The sequence below is a fragment of the Nannobrachium achirus genome, assembly GCF_963921795.1.
Source record: "Nannobrachium achirus genome assembly, chromosome: 12".
In the NCBI taxonomy this organism is placed as follows: domain Eukaryota; kingdom Metazoa; phylum Chordata; class Actinopteri; order Myctophiformes; family Myctophidae; genus Nannobrachium; species Nannobrachium achirus.
The window spans coordinates 39314668-39326390 of NC_137832.1; the positions used below are offsets into that span (position 1 = coordinate 39314668).

The window sequence follows — 11723 nt, forward strand, 5'->3', positions numbered from 1 at the left end:
TTTGTTTGTTCTACACCTCTGCAGTTTCAGCAGAGTTGGCAACAGTACAACTAAGATATGAGTAGCCAAGCTGTGCCTTGCTGAGTTTGCAGTCTGACCCTGATGTGTATTAATGACAAAGCGGACGGCAGGTTCTCATCAGAGTCCAGTTGATTAATGGCCAGTCCTTCATTCCTGTCCTCACAACTAATGGCTCTCTATCTCACTGTCTATAATTATCATTCAGTAATGAGGTTCTACACAAACCTGCATTGCATGTGTGTGTGCGTGGGCGCGCACTGTGTGCATGCGTGTGTGCGTGCGTGCGTGCGTGCGTGCGTGTGTGTGTGTGTGTGTGTGTGTGTGTGTGTGTGTCCATGCGTGCGTGCGTGCGTGCGTGAGTGTGTGAGTGCGTGCGCGCACGCACGCGTGTGTGTGTGTGTGTGTGTGAGTGAGTTGTTCAGGTCCAGTGAATGTTGAATGCTGTTGACAAGCATAGGTCCAGCAATAATCAATCGTAAATTAGATTAATTAGATTCGAGTATTTTCAATCTGTCTTGGACAAATGAACCAGGGGAACCTTATAGCCCTATCCTTGACCTCCCCCTTCACGTCAATCAAATATGGCTGCAGGTATTTCTATTATAATCTAAATGAGCCCATGATGTTGTGGGACATTCATAAAAGTGGACTAGGGCATCACTGGCATCAGAATAGAGACGCTGGAGGGCATGGGCAGCATCAGAAAGTGATGCCTGGGGAATGGGGATGTGTCCTTGGATCAAGAGACATATCAAGGCTAGTGTTTGGCTGTGACAAAGCGGCTGTATTTGAAGAGTTGGGAGTGAGAATGATTGATGTCTTTATTGATCATGAAATTAAATCATGTGTTCGCTGCCCCCTTCGCTGTAGCTTCACTGTAGCTCGGTCATATAACATACTATTGTATGCTAAGACCTTTTTTACATGGTTTCGCAACGTACTACAGTATGGTATGGTATGACACAGATAAATACATTCCATGCACAGTAGCTGGTATATGATATCTATGATAATATTGTGTCACTGCCTGGTTAGCTGGAGGCTGGCACTGGCAGATTATATTGCAGCATCATCCTTTCCCTTTCTCTTACAGATGTTATTCATTTGCACTGTCAGCCGAGACTTTCGATTGATTGCACTATAATGAACAACTGAGAAAAAAGAAAAATAGATAAAATAATCCAATCCATTCCCTATCACGACTCTGAAGGCAAATTGTGTTGATTGATGGCATATACAAGTTTGTAGGGGCACTGAACTCAAGTCTGCTCTATGCGAATATATATTTGAAAAACAAAGTAAAGAAATTGTACATCTAGGCTTAACCTGATTCTGGATCTTATTTCATTCTGGATCTTAATTGCAGACGTCGAACATTTGATTGACTTGATATTCCTTTCAAACAGCTTCTTCACATTTTATTTCAAACCAGAATATGGCATTGGACCCCCATATATATGAAAACCTACGGCTTCGTTCTCACATTAGAATCACCTGCCCTCTCCTTGTCCTTGGGGATGAGGGGGGAGGGCGTCGTCCAATTCATTCCCTTTGGAAGTCACATGGTTTCATGCAAGCCTCTTGGCTTTGCAAAGACCCCAACAACAACTGAAGGGTACAACAATATTGTATTATTGTCATGCTGACAATATAATTAAAATGTTATTCATTATTTGATCATCCTTCTCTATTAAGATGCCTATGTTATATCCGACATCAGAGGAAGAGAGAGAGAGAGAGAGAGAGAGAGAGAGAGAGAGAGAGAGAGTATGTGTGTGTGTGTGTGTGTGTGTGTGTGTGTGTGTGTGTGTGTGTGCGTGTGTGTGTGTGAACGTGTCAAAAACGTGCTGTATTACCTGACTGTCTACACAGCCTGAGTCCAGAACATTAACAGGACTCTGATAAGACTAAAAGGGCTCATAAAACCATTTCACTCCCAGAGCGCCAACACAACACAAGCACTGATAATTGTGTTGCATTCACAGATAGAGTTGAGGGTGTGAGGAGAGAGACATAATATCACACGATGAGCAGCTCACCATCCATCACCTGTATAGGGCTTGATTTATTCATTTATGATTAACAAAAGTAAAACAACAGCAAAAGAAAAGGAGACTCAGTCTAACCCATTTCGACCACACACACCGGTTCTTGGCATGGGAAGTTCTTTTGAACTCAGTGGAGGAAAACACAGCAAATGTAACAATAATACTGCAGCAGCTGAATGAAATGTTTGGATCTGTGTTTTGAGTCTGGTCGTGCAACGCACAGGTTCTGGAGCTGGTGAGAGCAGGAGAGGACCAGTGGTGACGTAGGAGGAGCCCGGGCCAGAAGTCAACCCATAGAGCCTAGTTCTTCCACGCACCAGAGTGGTTTATCCCCCAGTCCTGGCAGAGTAGTTCCGGTGCAGCGGATTGAGTGATCCTATCTTCCCCTAATAGCAGGCCCGGATTGACAGTAGGGAACGGGGGGACGAATCCCCCTGGCCTGCGCCGCCCCCTGGCCTGCGCCTGCTATTTTCAAACATTTTGTACTTTTACTTTTGATACTTTAGGTACACTCTGACTCTAGTACATTTTGAATTACAGACCTTTACATAACAGAGTATGTATATTACAGTGATGTGGTCTTTGTAGTTGTGTCACCACTTAGTCCAAACAATCATAAAAGCTAGTTAATAGGCCTAGATATCATGTCATGTGCTGCTGCTACTTTAATGACAATTGTTACATGATGGTTAATAGGCTAGATGCTGCTGGGCTAGGCCTACTCTGCCAGCCAGCCAGCCTGTAGACATTGTACTATGGAATACGTTTTTGAGAATGTATCGCTAATCTTACTGCACAACATATTTGGTTGGTCTGGCCAACCCTCCTCCACAGATGGGTTGCAGCCTTGCAGGCAGCCTGAAAAGCTTTGAGACTGCCACTTCAGGTATGATAGTCTGGATGTTATCATTCTAAAAACACCCCAAATAAGTCCTTTTACAGTCGTGTTTACGTCAGAGGTCCTTGGTATTCAATTCATTCATGGACATTGTTAGGACAGAAGGACACACTATTGTGAGGATAGAGAATGATTAGAGAACAGAAAAGTACTGGAATGTAGGACTGTGTGGGGCATGGTGGTTGTTTAATAGAGTGTTGTTGTGTGACTGTCATTTTAATAGTGTTGTTGTGTGACCGTCATTTTAATAGTGTTATTGTGTGACTCAGTTTAAGAGTGCCGTCGTGTGAATGTCAATCTATATGGAATATAGCTCGCGCACACCGTCACGCCCTCGAGCAAATGTGGCCTGGTGAGCAAATGTGGCCTGGGTGGGTGTATATGATTCCCTCTCAGATTTTGGGTCCCACTCCGGCCCTGCCTAATAGGACTGATTGTGGATAGCTAATGGGACTTAAAGGACCTACACCATGAATTTTCACTTTTTCTATTTTAAAACCTTTTTTTGGGGTCCCACTGGCACCTTCTATCCTCACAAAGTCCTATTTCTGTACATTGTGTCTTTCTCTGGTTTTGGGAAGACAGAGATGAAAAGCTTTCCACGGGTTCTCAGAACAGTGCTGTTCTGAGAGTTGACGCATGTGACGTCACACGCGTTTCCCGTTTTTTTCAGTCAAAAAAAAAAAAAAAAAAAATCTTTTTCAAAAACTGTCAAAAAGTCAAAAAACTTTTTTTTTTCAAAAACTTTTTTCAAAAACTTTTTTTTTCAAAACACTTTTTTTCAAAAAACTTTTTTTTTCAAAAACTATTTTTTTTTCAAAAAAATTCTTTTTTTTCTGGAAAAACCCCACTAGATGCGCCCCTGAGCAAACAGAGGCCGTTTTGGTATTGCAGCTGGAGAGCCTCATTATAGTAGAGCTAGAACAAACAAAAAGAATGGTCAGAGTGTTTGTTGAGGGTTAAAACCTGTCTAAGACTCAATTTTTAGCATATATTTATACAAAAAATATAGTTTTAAAAGCATGGTGTAGGCCCTTTAAGCTGGGACTTGATCACCCCGGCTGGGTCACCTGGGCGAGGGTGTATGATGTTGGTAGACCCGAAACACCCGTCGATCTCAGGCTACATCACTGATGATATGTCCCAGTTGCATCCTTGTGATGTTTTTTGGAGCTGTGTGAAGCACAGGCTCCCTATACGTGGCTGTGTGGGTCTGTGTGTCTGTCTGTCTGTCTGTGTGTCTGTGTGTGTGTCTGTGTGTATGTAGCCTGAACTTCCTAAACTTCGGCACGCCACTAGTCCCACAGTTTTGCCACCACACACTCGCGCCATATGTCAAATCGACCGGCTTACTCGGGAATCGTGGGCTATTACTTTTCTAAGAGAAAGGTTCTATAGTTTAATTGATATTAATTTATTAGTGAATTAATTTTCCCCATTGACTTATAATGGGAATTGCAAAAACTCACATTCAATTATTTGTCTCTCGCAAACCATAGGGGCTAGAGTTTCAAGACTTGGAGAGGAGGTTCATAATGATTTAAAGGATTAAATAAAAAATAATTGTGTCATTTGGCCGCATGGTGGCGCCATAACACCCCACTTTACGTTTTGGCCTGTAACTCTTGAACCGTAGGTCGGAAAATTAAAAATATTTTTTCCCTGGATTCCTTGGGTCATGACGCATCTCCCCATATAGGCCACGCCCATTTGCGCCATGATAGATTTTCCGCCATCTTGAATTTTCTCCAAAACACACTTTTTGCTCCTTCTCCTACATATTTTCTTCAAATGTCACAAAAATCGGTACACATGATCCACACACACACACACACACACACACACACACACACACACACACACACACACACACACACACACACACACACACACACACACACACACACACACACACACAGCTCCACTTCACACGGGTGTGATTTTTTTTTCATCACAAGAATGAAAAAATATTGCTGAGTCCGTGTTCCGTTTCAAACACGATACACAGGAACCAATTTCATGGGTTTTACGGTTAGGCCAATTGCATAAGAAAGGCAATTCTTGCTAACTTTATTATTACTTTACAATTCTGCTACTGATTCAAACAAAGGCAGAAGCAACAGACTCGCCAACTGGCTGATCTGCTATAAGTGTCAGATGAGTCAGATAGTTTTGACAACTTTACTGTGCAACAACACTTACTAGCGTACCGGTACATTATTCCTGCATGCAGGGGTGTCGCACCAAATTCTGGGCCCTGGGTACAAGGATTCACTGTGGGGCCCCTGTGCTTTAACTATTGAAAAATAGCAGATATACAAGCTCACAGCGCGGCACCGAGTGCCGCGCTGCGAGCTTGTAGATCTGCTATTTTTGAAAAATCATGAAAATCTTTGAATATTTCAAATCCTTCTAAGGTTTTTTGGAGCTGTGTGAAACACAGGCTCCCTATACGTGGCTGTGTGGGTCTGTGTGTGTGTGTGTGTGTGTGTCTGTCTGTCTGTCTGTGTGTGTGTCTGTGTGTATGTAGCCTGAACTTCCTAAACTTCGGCACGCCACTAGTCCCACAGTTTTGCCACCAAACACTCGCGCCATATGTCAAATCGACCGGCTTACTCGGGAATCGTGGGCTATTACTTTTCTAAGAGAAAGGTTCTATAGTTTAATTGATATTAATTTATTAGTGAATTAATTTTCCCCATTGACTTAGAATGGGAATCGCAAAAACTCACATTCAATTATTTGTCTCTCGCAAACCACAGGGGCTACAGTTTCAAGACTTGGAGAGGAGGTTCATAATGATTTCAAGGATTAAATAAAAAATAATTGTGTCATTTGGCCTCATGGTGGCGCTATAACACCCCACTTTACGTTTTGGCCTGTAACTCTTGAACTGTAGGTCGGAAAATTAAAAATATTTTTTCCCTGGATTCCTTGGGTCATGACGCATCTCCCCATATAGGCCACGCCCATTTGCGCCATGATAGATTTTCCGCCATCTTGAATTTTCTCCAAAACACACTTTTTGCTCCTTTTCCTACATATTTTCTTCAAATGTCACAAAAATCGGTACACATGATCCACACACACACACACACACACACACACACACACACACACACACACACACACACACACACACACACAGCTCCACTTCACACGGGTGTGATTTTTTTTTTAAATCTATGTTTCGATTGTCAGTGGAGCTCAAACCTTTTCATGTGCAGGACCCCCAAAATGGTATGTATTTGGCCACGGACCACCATCTCAAAATATTTAGTTCCAGGGACCCCCCAGAAACAAAATTTGAGTTGCAAAATGTTTGCTTCAAAAATACATTCAAAGATTTGCACACATTTTCACGACTTAAAAAATAGCAGATCTACAAGCTCGCAGTGAGCTTGTAGATCTGCTATTCTTCAATAGCTAAAGTATAAAATAATTAAGGCCCCTCCCAACACCTTGGGCCCTGGTAACTCAGTCCTACTTTAATTCCTACGGTCCTACCCCTTGTGACGCCCCTGCCTGCATGAGCTGTTTGTTTCTCATTGCAACCTGACCTTGTCTCTTAAGGCAGACTGTTGGCTGGCTCACACACATTTTCTAATGCTTCAGCCATACGGTCTGTGCAATGGCAGCACTGATTTAATTGTATATTTGTATAGATCAATTGCTCATTTTTCTAATTGGGGAAGAAAAACAAAAACATAGGATTTGTGACAGCCACAGCAGAGGGTCAAATTACAGGATGGCAGTTGGCACCTCTGCAACCCTCACAGTTATGTTTATGAGAAGTGCTGCAACAACAGAGACTGACACAATATGTCCATATATTGTCATTCCCAGATATGGGCTTAATATTTATGACATCAAGGATCTCCATATATGGGCATAAAAGGGACAAGGACGGAATTCATTTTCAAGTGTGACTCACGTCGTGGTTGGTTGTTTAAGTTGGACAAAATGTGGCCACAATGTGGCCATATTATCCCAACTATGGAGATGACTGACATCTGACATCGTATAGATAGATGTCTGACGTCATAGACCACATGAGACTGACACAATATGTCCATATATGGGGCTGAGGCGTGACGCATGCACATATGCACATGATCTGCAGGTTTTCATACTAAATGCGACCTACGGTCGCAATTAATTTTCAGTATTTAGTGACATGCACTGAAATCACAGCTGATTACAATACACAAACTGGTACTTTTCACACGCACACGCACACGCATGCACACACACACACACACACACGCACACGCACACGCACACGCACACACACACACACACACACACACACACACACTCTACATGCCAAATCCAATTATTTTTAAACACGTCACCTCAGTATTACAAAATGCATTGCAACCAAAGACACAACAGATGATGTCTGATGGTGGAAAATGGTTCCAACACTAATAAGTCTAACAGTTGTGACCATATTGTGACGTAATTCCTAGTAAAACAGGGACTGAGCGGGTCTCAGCCAATCACAGCGTCAGGGGACCGGATTACGCATGGGCTCTGGGAGGGCCCATGCAGACACAGAACCCCTGGCAGTGCCAATCAACTATGCTTTTTTTATCTCCCCCATTGTCTGTCTCCACCAGCTACCAGCAAAGAGTCCCAGCAGTGTGTGCTTATTGTGAGCAGCAGTCAGGAAAGAGGGAGTTACACCTGACTCACCCGCTGGTCTGCTCCTGTGTCTGCAGCTAAAGCTGTACATCGTCTTTGTCAGGGGAAACCTTATTATGTACTTTTCAGGATTCAAATGACAAAAACAGCAAAAGTAGCAGATCTAAGTTTTAGCTTATGGAGCTGCTACTTTTGACACTATTGTGTGACTCTCTAGTGACTAGAGAGTCTAGTCTATAGTAGGCCTATGATGAAATAGGACATACATTTGCGAAAAAACACAAACATAGAATATGGAGATAAGATTCTGTCTGACAGAAATGATATGCATTAATTATGACAAAACATATGACAACAGACACTCCACAGAGGATGATAGGCAACGTAATGAGGCTTCATCGCTGTGTGACATAATGACGCATTTGGAGACAGTAGTTGTGTACCGATATATTTGGGAGCTGTATACACCAAGCCCAGCCAAGACCATGGAGTTATAATATGCAGTACCAGTACCAAACGGGATTAAATCAAGGACACTTCTGTGCATGCTGCTCTATGGACCGCTGAAACCCTAGTGTGCATGATGCTTCCAGAAATCCAATCAGAGGCAGGTATAGGCAGGTGTTTGTAGCTGTTCTAATCAGAGTTGCTGTCAATGGGAAAAGCGAAAATGTGATTGGTTGTAAATATGTGCCGCATCATGGCAGTCATTGGCTCTGCAATGACTCAACAAATGTTGAGTCACCATCAGGAGGAGCTATTTAGATTTAAATCGACAACATCATGTCTGACCTGGTGAAGATCCACAACAGGATCGAAACGTTGTCAGACAAATAATTAAGTTATTTTTGGACCTACTATACCTAACCCTACCTCGGTGTGCAGGCTCTATCCTTTTGTGAACTGAAGCCTTTTTAGCCCAGCACCCACCAGTCTATGTACATTACCTAAGTTCCTTTTCAAAAGATTTGAATTATCAAATATTTACCCATCAGAACAGGGGGCAGAGCTATTCAATGAAGGACAAGGGTCCTAAACTGAGTCCAATGAGTTGATCCACAAGTCTTAAGACAAGCGGTTAAAAGGTTAAGTGGAAAAAGGAAGGAAGGAAGGAAGGGAGGAAGGAAGGAAGGAAGGAAGGAAGGAAGCAGAGAAGGAAGCATGAAATTGAGTAAATAATAGGGAAAGTAGGAAATGAAAAGTATATAAGGAAAGATGAATCTAGTTCTACAAGCTCACAACACGTTGTGAAAGTTGTTTGTTCAGCAGTTTGGGATCGAGATTAGCTCCAGACACACACACACACACACACACACACACACACACACACACACACACACACACACACACACACACACACACACACACACACACACACACACACACACACACACACACACACACACACACACACACAATAAACATGCCAAAATAGTAGGGATTTGAAGGGGTTAACAGACAACCAAGCAGGCGGGAGCATGACATGACACCACTCCTCCTCCCCGTCAGTGTGCTGGCATAAAGCACCCACTCACACCCACATCGCTCACATGCTTTCATTTGCAGCTGATCTTGGTGTGTTGACACTTCTATACTGTTTAGTCTGTTTGAAATTTTCACCCTGTGTCGGTCAGCATTTGAATTACAGGCACAGGCACAGCTAGAGATCAGCATTAAAAAAAAGAAACGCTCCAGCAACCTCATGCAGATTCCTATCTACTGTATGTATGTCTTCAAACTTCAAAGTTAGTTTTTCAAAGTTGGTAAAGTTGTGATCTGACCAAAAAAGAGTGAAGACACAGAGATACCCACAGAAGAAGAACAAAAGGAGTCGAAGAGTGACAAAGGTGGGGAAAAAATGAGGATGCTGATGAGGAAGCAGATGCGCTCACTGGCCTGTGCCGTGATGCCAGTGGTGGGGTTTCTCCTGAGCTGCGCGGGGGCATACCTGATGTCCCTGCAGGGCAACCAGTACCACTACGCCATCAGGGTCATCCTGGCCTACGTGTTGATCGGCTGCGGCTTCGTGGCCATGATGGCCGGAGTGTCCTGGGCCGTCTGCTACGGCATGAAGATCAAGGTGAACCAGAGGGGAGGCAGAGGCTGCACCACAAGTCCATACGACCAGCAGGTCCACATCTACACTGTCGACAGGTAAGGTCTGGCCATCAGTGATGGAAGAAGTAGTAAAAGATGTTTTGCTTGAATAAAAGTAGCAATGCCCTGTTGTTGTGAAAAAGTATTGGCATCAAAAACATACTTTAATTACATACAGTAAAGGTACTCATTGTGCCGAATGTCCCAAGTTCTTAAATGTATAAAAGTCCTTTGAAAATGCGACGTTGTGAGCTTGTAGATCTGCTATTTAAAAATTCCCATAAATATGTAGGTAGGTCTGAATTGTTTTGTAATAAATAATCAAAAACTACAAAGTAACTAGAAACTAAAGTTTTCAAATAATTCTATTGGAGTAAAAGCATAATAGGCCTATTTGTCTATGAGATGTAGTGGAGTAGAATTAAAATGATGGAAAATTGGAAATACTCCAGTAAAGTAAAAGAAAATACCTACAGTACAGTACAGTACAGTACAGTACAGTATAGTACAGTACAGTACAGTACAGTACAGTACAGTACTTGAGTAAATGTTCTTGGTTACTTTCCACCACTGTCAGAAGTCAAGTATAGGCTGCAAAGAATTTGACTTGATCCATTGTTCTCATACACAGGTACAAATTCAATACAACGAGATAAGTGAAAAGGTATTCATAAGATAAGATATGATATCAAAAAAGTAAATATACAAAAGTAAACAGAAATATAAGGAGTGAAGGGTTAGATCAAGGTCGAGGTTGAGCTGTGTGATCAGCCTGCAATGACGAATTCGATTCAGTTAAAATCCTTAAGCTTCCAAAGAAAGGCTGGTGAAATATTGCATACCTATCCACCACAAATGTCGCAATTAGAATTTTACACAGAGGCAGTTGACATGTAGGCTACGAAATATACAGAAATTCACCCTCGACAACAATTACAATCCGGGACGTGCAGAGAATGTTAGAGAGGCAGGGGCTGAAATTCCTAAAAAGGCCTTTTGGTGAAAATATCGAACTGCGACGTGTTGTGAGCATGGAGGTCGGCTATTTCTGGTGCTTGATACCACACTGAACTAAGCATTATCAATTCTTCAACATAGTAAAAACTCCATTCATGGTCTGGAGAGGGCACTTTTTACAGACGGATAAGGCTCAAGGCAAGCCCCCTTTGATGTCTATGTGTGCACGACGTGCCTGATTACAATACATTATCTTGTTTCCAGACCTAGCTCATTCCCTCCATCTGATTACAATACATTATGTTGTTTCCAGACCTAGCTCATTCCCTCCATCTTACGAGGAGTCCCAGAGGGGCCACGATGACACAGCTAGCAGTGACTCTGTGGTGGTGGTGGATGAGGGAAGCCTGGCGATGGGCCCCGCCCCTCCTCTGTACACCCAGCATGACTGTGAGGTCCCCGACTGCACGTGGAGCTGGGAGCAGCCTCCTCCTTACGCACAGACACAGACTGGCCTCCAGGGACCCCCGGCTGCAGGTGCAGAGGAACAGCGGGAAACCGTACCCTAGTTCATATTTCATTGTACGATGTGGCGCTTGCTGAAAGTGACAGATTGTTCGGTGAGTGTCACAAGTGTATGACGACTCACCCGGACATTGAGGGAAGTAGTGTCTGTTTGGACAGGACAGGGAGGATTGGATTGGATCATGGAGCCTACGTAGATATGACTTCCTCAATAACTGACTAGCACTTCTAGAAAGTTCCAAACATGAGGGAAGTGCCATCCATGGGTGCGGGTGACAAATGATGGCCCACGGGAACGTTGACATCACGTCTGTGCTATGAACCAGTGGCAAGTTGCAGAACCTAAAAACACTGCATTCTTTTTTTTAAAGAACAGTTGACTTGATAACTCACTGTGTTCAGTATTGAAACAGAGGATAGAAAGTCTGACAGGCAGACAGAATACTGTACATGAGTCACACATTGGAGCTCTGATGGAACTCGGGCCTTGACCAGAAGAGACAGCGCTAAAGAAGAGCATCTTAACCTAT

The 11723-nt window shown here is 43.1% G+C and overlaps 1 protein-coding gene across 1 annotated transcript; it reads left to right on the plus strand.

The window, feature by feature from the left end:
- Nucleotides 1-9472: 9472 nt before the first annotated feature.
- On the plus strand, nucleotides 9473-11237 carry LOC308295579 (transmembrane protein 252-like; the record flags this gene model as incomplete). Its single annotated transcript, XM_080738631.1, has 2 exons — nucleotides 9473-9768; nucleotides 10982-11237. The coding sequence occupies 2 exons, from the start codon at nucleotides 9473-9475 to the stop codon at nucleotides 11235-11237; spliced, it is 552 nt and encodes a 183-aa protein (XP_080594757.1).
- Between the last annotated feature and the right edge of the window lie 486 nt (nucleotides 11238-11723).